Below are 12668 nucleotides of genomic sequence, written 5' to 3'. Positions count from 1 at the left end.
TCAAGTAAAACAAAAACAAAGTAGGCAGAAGCAAAGCTTGTCTGCCGAATCAGTGGCAGGCAGGATAGCAATACTAACAGAAACGGTTTTCTGATCACAACAAATAAAATAAAAAACTCTCTTAACCTACCCTATTTTTGCATTGACATAGACTGATATCTTCTTAGCTGTTTAATTGTTTCAGTAAAAGCTGTCTGTGAACACTTTGGTGAATGAAGCTCAGAAATAAGACAGAGGTCTAATTTGAGGTGAATGCTTTAATCAAGACGTGCTTTTGCATAGCATGTTGGCGTGTATTCAAGTGAAGTGGTACAATAAAAGTGGTGCAAATTACCTTTTTGAATAAGCAGATTGAGCTACATTATCCTTTATTTGTCTGGATGCTAAGCACACACAGTGAACATAGATCAAAAGTCTTGTTTATTGTAACAGCCATCATGATGTAATCACAATGGAAATATGCTATTTGATTCATTCAATATGGAAAATAAAATATAAACTGTAAAAGTCATTTTTTCAATGTGTCTTAATGTGTCAACAACTTTTTTTTTATGTGAGGAATTAAGGAAAGACCAAAAGTCTGGGGTCCAAACTTGTTTGTTTGTAGCCGATGTTAGCTGAGGGATAAAAAGTTTTATTAACACCCCAATTGCTGCGGCAAGAGTGGAATAGTAAAGGTGACGTAGAGCTCTGGGAGATCAAAAAAAACTAATCAGTGGATTGTCAAAGGGGCAAAACTCAAACCCAGGCAGACTCCAAAAGCCAAAATGTTATCAAACTGTGAAGGGATTAGTATACTGTTAAAAAGGCATTGCCTTTTGACAGACTAAAAACTTGTTCTTAATCTGTATAGGAATAAATGTTAGATAAAATGAATGAAAAATAAAATTAAAGTAAAATAGAGATTTAAATTTTTATCGGAATGTTCAAATATGAAGAAATACAGATGCAGTTTTTTGTTTTAACTATACAACAGCTCAGAAGTGATGGATTAATCGTGATTTAAGATTGTAACATAGCTACTGACAATGGAAACTTTCAGTTGGTCTTCGGAAAGAAAAAAAATGTACATCGGAAATGGTGGATTTTAAGACTGAATATCGGTTGTTCCAAACATGAATAACATGGTGGGATAGTGGTTAGGACTGTAGCCTCACAGCAAGAAGGTCGCTGCTTTGAGCCTCAGCTTGGGTGGAGGTTCTCTGCAGTTTGCGTGTTCTCCCCGTACATGTGTAAGTTCTCCCTGGGTACTCCAGCTTACCCCCACTGACCAAAAACATGCATGTAATTTAATTGGTTACTCTAAATCGTTCCTAAAAGTGAGTGTGAGTGTGAATGGTCATGTTTGTCTCTTTGTGTTGGCCCTGAGGTAGACTGGCAACCTGTCCAGGGTGTACCCTGCCTCCCACCCAATGATTACTGGGATAGGCTCCAGCTTCCTGCAATCCTGAATTGGACAAAGCAGTTAAGATAATGAATAGTTAGATGGGTTTCTGCAACAATATAAAGATCTTAATCACACCTCAGACTTGAGGAAAACACAAGCTTTGCACTTCTTTGACCTGGACACCATAAAAAATGTGTTGACATGTTAAACGAGCATCGTATGCAAGACAACTCAAGAATCTCACAGAAGTAGATGCATTTATAAGCGACTGCATGTGTACAAGTTCTATTATTTACCAAAGACAGTCAATAATAAATATCTATATCTCTGAGCTATACTGCAGTCTTTTTAAATTTATTTGGTTATTAGAAACATAGAGATAAAAATTCAAATGTGGCCCGAAAGAAAAGTTTGAAAAAATATTTATTTATTATGTCTTATTTTAACTTTATAGCTTTTGTAGATCAGGTCTTAAAGCACTTTCTGTGATAGATCCATTGACTTTTTTTGTGCTGTATTTAATTTGTTTTTGATAGTACAGCCCAGATTATGGAAAAGGAGATGTATTCTAACACAGCATGCACATCCAAATATCATTACCTTAATCAGATTGTTGGACTTTTTTTAATACTTGCAGAGAAAAAAACTTATTTGCAAAAACAGTCTGTCTTTCATTCAGTATATAAACATTTTTTTCCATTTTTTTTTTTACCCAAAAACACAGTTGCAAAAAACCACAATAAACTGCCTCCACAGGCAGAAAACAGTAGTGAAAGCTGATCTAATTTGCTGTCGATGATGGCCTCGCTGCCCTCTCATCCTTGCAGCCGTTCAAATTGAGATTTATGCAGTCAGTGCGTTTGAGTCACCATCCCATGAGACATAGAGAACATGGGTGAAAGGGAGGGTGTGGAAGAAGGAGGAAGTGACGAGCAAGAGACACAGCAAAGCAAAGGAGAGGGGGGAAGGAGCGGGTGTGAGTCACGAGGCCTGACTGGTTGAGGTGATGATGCTCAAGATGCTATTTCTAGAGTCACCATCAATTTTGTCTTATCTCTTCCACCTGCTGTGTGTGTGTTATTGTGTGTGGGGGGAGTGTGTTAACAAGGTGTTGAATAGTACTCTCCCTTGATTGATTATAATTCTGCAAAATGTAATGAAGGGTGGTGGAACACTACAGAATGCTGGGAATGCACGCCTTTGGTTGCATTAATCTTATTATTGGAGTTTTTCTTGGTCTTTTCAGTGCAGAGAGAAAATGCATGCTGAATATTTAAAGATAGAAATGCATTTTTATGAACATACAAGCTGACTGACAGTTGAGTATATTTACTGAGGTTTTTCAAAAGAAGTGTTCAGTATAAGTCCTAAATAAAAGACAGAGACAACCAATAAATATTCAGGATTGCCTGATATCCATTATTGTTAATTGATTAAATGGTATACAATTACAGATATACAGCATGACTGTGTTTGTATGCTTTTATTTGCTATAGATAATTTCACCTTTTGTAATTTGTAAAATGTAATAAATATTTTTTTTTAAACTTTCATTGGCTGCAGAATAAAATAAAATGTCTTTTTCTTTACTGTCCATATTTTATGACCAAACTATATTAAGGTCTTTTCCTATAGATCTCACAGGTCCACATTTTCCCATTAAACCACTTCACTCTCAAATTGTAGGCCGTATTGTGGTTTTTAGATTTTCCAGAATTAAAAATAAAAAAAAAGCCTTGCAACACATCAAGATTCTCTGAAACCAGGTCCCAGTTTAGGGTGAGGGGACAGACACCCCATCTACCTCTGAGGTTCATCTTAAAAATGTCCATGCTGGGGGTTTTCCATGATGAAGATGAATGCTTCATGCATCGTTGGTTTTTTTTTTAACCCACACAATAGAATTTACTATTGTTTTGGTTTTTCCCTCCATTTTGTCCTCTCCCTTCCATCCATTTGATGCGGATGGCCACCCCAGCTAAAGGATGGTTCTATCTGTCCATCTCTAGTCCTTCTCCTACAGGTTTTCCATGTTTCCCTGCTCCAACACACCTAACTTAAATATCTCATTATGCAGAACTTTATTGGCTGTTGGATCCATTTAACGGAAGCAGGTGTGTTGGAACAGGGATACATCAAAAAGCTGCAGCACAGCGACCCTCAAGGACCAACTTTTGGACACCCCTGTTCTGTACAAAGAAGTTCCTTTTTTCAGTTGTAGAGTAATCTACTGTAAATCTACTGTAAAGCAAATCTATAGTAAAATAAAACTGAACAGAGCTGAATTAATTTGATTTCAACAGAATTTGCTTTCTCTAAATTATGAATTAATGAATACAATTTTCACACCATTTGAGCTGTGGAGATTTCGTTTTTATTATGTTCTTTTAAAAATAGACATACTGTATATAGACACTTTTGTGTGTTTTTTTCTTAATCCAATTTCTGATGAGCACAGTACTTTTTATTTTAACTCAGGATCAGCAGTTACATCAGGATAAAAATAAAGCAAGAATTAAAGGAAACAATATATATAAGAGAAAAAAACTCAGAGCAGAAAACAACACCTGATTTTGTGATGAAATTCTAATGCAGAGTGAAACGGCATTAAATTAAATCAACACAATCAGTGATCAGTGACTAAAATTCTCTTTGTACTGTAGAGCCTGTCCATGTCTTGTTAACAGCTTGGCTTTTTTTTTTTCCACAGCTCAGTAATTAAACTTCCTATTATCATATTTTAAGGGTTTTCATCACTTTAGCTTATTTTTTTCTTTTGTTTGTGAGTTCACATGGTTAAAAAAATCAACAAACCTTCAAACTGAAATGACAAAGACAGGAGGATGGAGTTTGTGGGAAAAATATTAAAAGGTCATCTCACATGAACTTATGTGGCCAGCACAGCAACATAACATTTTTAAACAATAAATACCCTGCAGACCATTTGCTCTAATCTGATAACGAAGCTTAGTTTGCAGCATTACTGTAAAAAAAAAAAAAAAAAAAAAGTACTTGTGGCTCTATTGCACTGGCTACTTCTATTTAAACATTGTTTTACCAAGTACAGTACAGTATATTGTGTTTTATTACATAAGATGCATTTATGTGCACACAATGCAATAGATAAAACAAAAGAAAGAACTAAATAAACACAGTTAATAGTGTGAGGATTATTTAGAAATAGCTTCATAACGCATGGAGACATGGTATTAAATACAAAGAGCAGAAAAACATAAACATTACAGTTTTGTTGTGCTTAATGAAATGAAATAAAAGCTAACTTAGAAACAGCACAAAAGCAAATACAGACTTTATATGCTCCAATGATTATATATTTTATTATATAAGTTGTATTGTGTGTTGTTATGTTTGGCTAAGTGTACCTCTGTAACTTCAAGTTTTCTGCTTAAGAGCAGGAAGGATGTCATTAAGCATCTCTGGATCCTGACAGCTCGATCATTAGTGCTGTCAAATGTGAGGCTGCTCCTCAGACAGCAGCTGAAAGCGTTCTCATCATATGCCTGTTATGTAACATGTTTTGCTGTTTGGTTGTTTTGTCTCTCTTGGTGCAGCCTTTTTTCTGTCGCGGTTTCCACAAGTAGCACTTAATCATGATCACATTTGAATTCATGATTGTAGAAAATGTGCCTGCTTGTGTGGATACTTGTGTCTCAATTTAAAAAAAAGGAAGAAAAAAATATTAAAATGAGTTAAAGAAGAAGGTGTCTAATTGTATCTAAGCTGGTCATATTTATGGAAGGAGCAGATGGCATGACTGCCTTGTCATTTCTTATAATCTCCCACACTCGTCCTGTTCTGTATGTCCTGTCTGCTTCATCTATTGATCCCACCTAAATGTTTACTGAAGGAAACAAGGTCAGAGACTTAATAAGACAGAAGAAAATGTCAATGTGAAATCTGCCATTAAGTTCTTCTCCAATTCATCTTCACGTCTAATCCGATCTGACACAGTGAACCTTTAGCAAACTATCTTTTAAGACTCCGAGCTTGTTGTCTCATGCAAACTGCACAAACAAGGAGGAGTCATACACTAAACGGCTATTCTACAACTTCTAAAACTCGTTCAAGTTCACAGCTGTCGTTGTCAGTCTTTGGATGAAAAGTTTAGCTGAACATCAGTGCATGCACAATTCACAAAGGAGGATTGTTGAACATACAAACATTCATACTCTGATTTTCATTTGAGGCGTAGGAAATGATTGGTGGACTCAGTGCCAGTTTTGATCCTCACCAGTGACTGGAAACAACTCTTTATCTGCTGCGCTTCACCTCCAGCAAAAACACCTTCCTGCTTGGAAAAAGTGCTAAAATTGAATTCAGCCTTTGAATTTGCTTCCGTGTTTTGTTTTCTGGTTTTCTGAGTTAGGCTACACCTGTTCTGCAAGATGAGTAAGTGTCATTCAAGTGATGACTATAAAACTTTGTTCAGCTATGCTAACTTCTTAAAATCAAGCTAACGTCAAAAAAACTGAAGATGAGGAATCAATACTATCAGTCATGTAAGCTGACCTTTCAAAAAGAGAAACTGCTCAGGTAAACTGACACACATACACACTCTCTCTCACACACACACACATACAGAACCTGCAAGCTGATCAATTTTCATTCAAACTTCTCTTTATGCCTTCATTTGAGCATCGATCAGGGCTCTGTGTTTGCAGTCCCAGGCTGAATATTCTGCACTTTAGATAGAGTGACAGGCACCTTTCCCTCTCCAGGGGTCGGTGCTCTCATTATTGGGGTACCTGCAAGATAATCAGTCATTTGTAGACAAGTTTTCACACACGACATCGCTCTTATTGCATGGAAGATTTATGTAAAAAGGTCATTTCATCGCGTGGAGTTGAAGAAAAGTGGTGGAAGCCACCTTACCAACAGTTGAATGCAGATCTGCCAACCGTTCCTTAAACTTCTGCTGTAGATACAGTTCCTCTTTGGAGTAGCTTTTGGCAAAAGCAGACAGTAGAAGGCCGACAGCCATGGAGGTGCCGCCCACACAGAACAGCACAGCGCCGGTCAGCTTACAAACATCCAGTGCACGGTTGAAACTGACTGCATGGCTGTTCAAAAACAGGACAGTGAATTCATTAGTCTTTCATACAATTTAATATCAGCATCTTCAGGTCTAATTTTAGGGTGAACATTGGTATTTTCAGTTAAAGTTAAAAAGAGCATAGAGTCAAAAAGGGCTTGTCTTTTTAAAATAATAAAAAAAGATCCAAACGTGTTAAAATTTGATGAGTGCAAATTCCAATGTGTAACGCCAAATGATTTTTTTTTGTCCTTGCATTGTTTCATTCACTTGATTAATTGCGTATTAACAACTGTGGGTATCTTTATAAAAAATTGATTTCCGTCTTGACATCATGTCAGAGAAGTAAGACATCACCAATAATCCCAAAGGAAGAATTTTTAGGGTTATAATACTAATTCCCAATAATTTGTTGTCCGTCTCTCTGCAGTGGGAAAGATGATTAATAAGTGAACTATACAGTCAGGACAGTTGCCAGTCTTGCCAGCAGTGGATGCACAAAGAATTTCATCCTAGTCAGGTTGTGCAGTGATACAAGAAACTGTTTGTATGTTTTTTTTAAAAAGCCAAATGTCAGACTCTGCATGCGTGACTTGGCATGATTATTATTTATTTCAGTCGACCATGAACTTCTCCAAATACAAAAATATTCTGGAGTCAAATGTGAGGCAATCCCAAAACTAAAGTTCGACCAAATTTAAGGTTGTGTAAGAGGACAGTGAGCGCAAACACAACAACAAACAAAATGGCCTTAAAGGAATAAAACTGAGTTGATGCAGTTGCTCTGATCTGAGTGACCTAAAAAAGGTAGAATGTGTAACAAAATTAAAAACTGTGTTTCTATGAATATCAAATCACTTCACCAAAATACCTATTCTGTTTCTATTAGCTTACACAAAGTCATTTGTAATTGCTGCAGGCCTACCAACCTGAAAGCTGCAATGTTTATGCCACTACTTTAACTATGGTGTCTCTGAATGGACAAACTGTGTGAAGTGAGAATACTGTGATAAGTGAGAACAACTCTGGTCCTCCTCTGTGTTTGAGCTACTTTCTTAGTAGGTCATGCTTTAAAAAGAGATTTCTAATCTTACTGAGGTCATGTAGTTAAATAAAACCAGGAAAAAGGCCCTGCTTCAAAGCACCTGTCTAAGATTGATGGATTGGTAGCAGACTTGTCAGAGATCCATTTATTTCTATGTGTTGCAGCAGGGAAACATGTAATTGCTGCAGATGGTGGTCCTTGAGGACCAGGGTTGGAGATCTCTTTGTTAGAATACTATTTGTGATACGTAATGTCTTAAAAAGTACATTAAAGAAAGCTGTATATGCAGACAATTTTAAAAACGTAACCTGTAGTTCAGTCATTGCTGCACCTGAGGCCACTAGATCCTTCACAGACGAAAAGATGTTTATGTCTGGAAGAATTTTGGCCACTGACAGCTACCGTTCATTTACAACTGTGCTTGATATTTGAAGTCAATATTTGGCCCATTTCTACCTATAATTGTCAGTATTTGTTACACACTGTACCTTTAAGAGAGCTGTGCTTAAACATCTGTCTCAAATAAAATGAAGCAATGTTGCTCCTCAGGGATGTGCTTGACTGAAACCATCACACTTATGATGTTTTCAAGTTATTGCTGCAAATTTTGGTTCCATTAATTACTGAGCTATGCAATATTAGCTTGTTTGTATTTTTTTTTCATTTGTTTTTTTTATTTTACACTGAACAAGCGTTATATTTTTTAATAAATAAACAGTCTCAGAGTGTAATATTTAAAGTGTTTCATCAAAGTTTGTAATAACTCAGTTTTAAGATTTTGTTATAAAGTTAGGACCAGAGTAATTTTTCTTTCTGATACATAAAACCTTAGAATAGACAGAGTGTACATACCATGTTTTTTCCACATGATTTTGCTTAGTAATAAAGCATAGAAGGATTTCTGTTTTATAAATTGATTTTCCCATTCCTATACACAGCCACTATATAACATGTTTAAATTATATCATTTTATTGTTAAATTCAGCTGTAGAATAAATTCAATGAAAAAAAATATATATTGTGCTTGTAGATGTAATTGTTAGCCTTTAGTGCAGCTGTGATACAATAATAAAAATGACATTAATTTCTTTTTGTTAATTTATCGTACTGTCGTCATACCTGTCGACAAAGAGGAGATCATCTTCTCCAAATGCTTCAATCTTAGCTGGAGTTGCATAACCCACCAACACAACAATGAAGCCAGCCAATAAGATCAGGGTACCAAACGCAAGACAGACCTGCATGGAAAGAAATTTGTCAGTGAATAATTCATACATAAATATTGCTTTGGGAGTTACTTTTGTCATAGATTTGACTGTTAGCATTACAGTATGTAAGATGGTGATTTGTTTAGGAAAGCTTGAGTTTGCCCTCACCTTCCAGAGTAAAGAGCTCCACCTGCTAGGCGATCTCTGAATCTGAAAATCTTCATCGCGTTCCCATATTGAACCTGTGCACTCCTCATAAAACTGCAAGGAATTAAACAGTGAAATTATTTTTTAAAAAAGTTAAATAGTTGTTGGTGTTAAAATATGTAAACTGAAGCCTGCATAACATCTCAGTGCTTATAGGATTTAAGGATTTTTTTATTGTTACTTCACACTTTAAAAACATGAGGTGAAACTAAATTTGAGACTGGTCCGATACAATCCCGATGACAACAATAACAACAACAAACTGTCTGTATAGTTATTTAATGAGTATGACTTAAATCAGGATTATTCTATTTGAAAAACACATTCGAACAATATTTTCCGTGTGCGTCTGCATCGCTACCTGGTGTAAGTAGGAGCGGACTCCATACTGCTGGCAATTTCCACTGGCTTGAGTTTGCTCACCATATTCTGACCCACAGATCTCTGAGCATGAAGTCATCCTTCACACCTGTCTACTTGAAAACACACACACAAACAGCGTAAATGGACGCATGCATCCTGTGAGAATGCAGTAACATAGGCTGTGTTCAGCTATGCCACATACAAGCATACACAATTCATGAATACATTCATGTCCACAAACACACACCTCACACACAGTCAAGTTATGTAACACTGCTCTGAAGGCATGGTGTCAGAGTACATTTAGATTAAAGCATTTTTGTCTGCTCTTAGGAATCAAGTTGAGCCTTCTGCATATTTACATTCAGTGTTCTTTCAGCGACACAGAGCACTGACAAGCACAGAATTACTTTCTCTGTTGCAAAATCCACCATGAAAATGTTTACCAACATTGTTTGTTTTTTTTTTCTCACTACAAAATAAATATACTACTCAAAATATGATAAGAACTACTGTAAATGTTGGTGAGTAATGTGGCAGATGTTTGAATGACTGCTTACAAGTTTTGTCAGCATGATAGTCACAAAGCTTGACAACTGCAGCTAAGTAAAAAGAGGAATAAGCTTTAGAATATATTTAGTCCAATTTATAATTAGTCTTTATTTTAAGTAATGTTATTGTATGCAGAATTATGTTTAAAGATTAGTTTGACCTCAGTGTTATCAAGGTTGCAATGATTCCATTACAAGAAGCTGTGTGCTGTGTAATAAAGATGAAATATTACATGAGGTGCATTGCTATTTGTCTAGAAGCCCTGTAGTAGGTATGCTGTCCACAAAACATAGCAGTGTCACAATTCTTTGTTAAACATGATTGAATATTTAAGTTATTGCAAGGCTAATACTTTGTATGAGGAAGTATGAATGTTACATGGTAGAAACTGAATTCTCATCTTCAGCCAGAAGCGTCTTATGTTTCTACACTGACTATATAGAATGATGTAATAATGGAGTGATGACATGTTGTAGATAAACATCACATAGTGAGATGATTTGTAAACTTAGGATGCATAAGTTATCATTTATTGAGTTGAGAGTGCAAAGTTAACATTACATTTAATTTTTTTGATGTCATATTGTATTATGTGTGCTTTGAGGTTATATAATGATAATGTTTCTATGCTTAAACAGCTGCCACAAAAGTTTAACAGCTTTCTTTATTCCTTAAACATAGATAAGCACAAATGTGTGCAAACGTTCATGCTATTTTTGTTACAGTTCACACCCACTAGTTTTTTTTAGGGGGGATGGGGGATTGGATTGAAGTCATGATTTGATGCAATCAGTTGGTTTCTATTATAGAATATGTATGAATTGGCTTGAAATAATGTCTATGTTGATTTGTGTATGTAAAGTGCACTGTGACAACATTGTTATGAAGTGTCGCTATGCAAATAAAGCTGAATTGAATTGAATTTTTACAATAGTTATAAAACAAAGCTGTGTTCTTACAAAACTCTACAACAGATGGACGAAAGAGCTCTTATTAAAGCAAAATCTGTTATTAAATATCTGCTACATCTGGTAAGTTCCTGCATGTAAATTTAAAAAAAAAAAACAAAAACAAAAAAAACAACATCTAATGGATAATGTGTTATTACATACAGTAAAGTGGTTACACACTTCCTCCAGGCTATTATCTGGCCTGAACTCTGACTAATATGAAATTATAGAATCATTTTCACAACCATAAGATTATGAGAGCAAACAATAAAAATCAATTTATTGACACAAGTTGTGCAATGTGAGAAGCTTTTTTTTCCACAACCCTTTCCTTCCCAACTAAACATCCCTAGAGTTGCTGTTTTTTCTTTACAAGAAATGCATAATCCACAAGCATGCACTGTACCTAATATGGCTAAGTTATGTACCATTGTTCTAAAGGCATTGGTGGTTACACCAAAACACATCAGTGTCCCACCTCTTTGAATCATTAAACACAAATACAGACCAGTCAGTAAAAACCAGTCAGGTCATAAAGGAGTGTGACCAGTACAATGCTTAATTAAACTGGGGCACAATGTTCCTTGCTACAATGGTTAATCAAATTACTACTTAATTTCTGCCATCTGAGGACTGTAGTGAACATCCCTCTCCTCCCAGATTCAGAAAAAAGCTGTCTGTACCACAACCTAAAAATGCGCAAAACAGCGCCATGCATGCCATAAAAAGAAATGCAGCTGCAACTGGTTTATTGATTGAAAGCTTGTTAAAAAATATATAGAGTTGTGCATCAAACAATGCTATGGAAATGAAACTGAAAACGCATTTGGATTTAGGCAGAAATAACCCATCTGCTTCACACGTTTCCTTATCTTCTGATGGAGGTACAATATCCTCAAGAAGCTGTTCGTAAGACATTATACCCCCAGCTTTAGAGAAGAGATTAATTAGTTTAGCTAATTAATTTAGCTTATGGGCTCTGATTATCTAAGTCAAATTTACATCGTGCTTCCACCATAACAGAGGAACAGCTGAGCCTGGAGCTGCTCTTGGTGCTGAACGCCATTATCGTCATCCAGCTCTCAGCCCAACAGGAACACACAGACGTAAAATGTGACGCCAGCTTGACAACCAACCTCATCCATTTGCCCTCCCAACCCCCTACTCTGGCACACACACACACACACACACACACACACACACACACACACACACACACACACGACAAGCGTTGTTACAACGGGGGGGGGGGGGGGGGGGGGGGGGGTAAGTTTATTTTAGACCCGAGACATGCTTGCAAAGGAATTATGTTGCACAATATAATAACGTGAAGTTTAAATCAGTATTTGCATGGCGGTATTCCCAAAATGCAAACAAGCTTCGTCCAGATGTGCAAGATGATCTGCTACGATGTTCAGACATGACACCGCTGAGGGGCACACACACAATTCCCGACTGCCTGTTTGCAAAAGCAACAATCCAACTCAGCATCAGTAGCTACTTCACTGAACCAGTACGTTAAGTAAAAATACATAAACAGCAATGATTAAAAATACAAATATTTACCTGTCATTACCAGCTCGGAGAGTGATCACTCGGTGCTGTTTCCTCAGCTGGGTCCCATCACTCTAAAGTCACCACGCTCTCCCTCCCCTACTTTCCATCGACGATTCACATTTTCACACTGTCTACTGCGCAGGCGTGACAGCCATGACAACATATGATTCATAGGCGAGTATAAATAACCAGGAGGGGAGGGTTAGGGGATAACAACCAGTGTCATTCATAAATGACTGAGAGTATGAAATAGACAGACAGACAGATAGACAGACAGACAGACAGACAGACAGACAGATAGATAGATAGATAGATAGATAGATAGATAGATAGATAGATAGATAGA

At 36.5% G+C, this 12668-nt stretch overlaps 1 protein-coding gene across 2 annotated transcripts; it reads right to left on the bottom strand.

The window, feature by feature from the left end:
- Positions 1 to 3588: 3588 nt before the first annotated feature.
- nrsn1 (neurensin 1) lies at positions 3589 to 12446 on the bottom strand. Of its 2 annotated transcripts, none has more exons than XM_079240259.1 (6): positions 12332 to 12446; positions 9262 to 9376; positions 8862 to 8954; positions 8605 to 8723; positions 6281 to 6468; positions 3589 to 6153 (listed from the first exon to the last, which is right to left on the bottom strand). In XM_079240259.1, the coding sequence occupies exons 2-6, from the start codon at positions 9358 to 9360 to the stop codon at positions 6050 to 6052; spliced, it is 603 nt and encodes a 200-aa protein (XP_079096385.1). In that variant the 5' UTR covers positions 9361 to 9376; positions 12332 to 12446; the 3' UTR covers positions 3589 to 6049. The 2 variants fall into 2 exon arrangements, with proteins under 2 accessions (XP_079096385.1, XP_079096386.1); XM_079240260.1 differs by having other exon boundaries at positions 9262 to 9373; positions 12332 to 12445.
- Between the last annotated feature and the right edge of the window lie 222 nt (positions 12447 to 12668).

This window comes from Telmatherina bonti (assembly GCF_933228915.1).
Source record: "Telmatherina bonti genome assembly, chromosome: 5".
In the NCBI taxonomy this organism is placed as follows: Eukaryota; Metazoa; Chordata; class Actinopteri; order Atheriniformes; family Telmatherinidae; genus Telmatherina; species Telmatherina bonti.
The sequence above is the reverse complement of the archived record's forward strand: the minus strand, read 5'-3'. Positions and strand labels throughout refer to the sequence as shown.

Excerpts from the sequence above, each read along its gene's own strand:
- nrsn1 (XM_079240259.1), bottom strand. The coding sequence starts at position 9,360 with ATGACTTCATGCTCAGAGATCTGTGGGTCAGAATATGGTGAGCAAACT. Across the intron at positions 8,955-9,261 it reads TCCGCTCCTACTTACACCAG|TTTTATGAGGAGTGCACAGG; the intron begins GTAGCGATGCAG and ends AATTCCTTGCAG. Across the intron at positions 6,154-6,280 it reads AGATCTGCATTCAACTGTTG|GTACCCCAATAATGAGAGCA; the intron begins GTAAGGTGGCTT and ends ATTATCTTGCAG.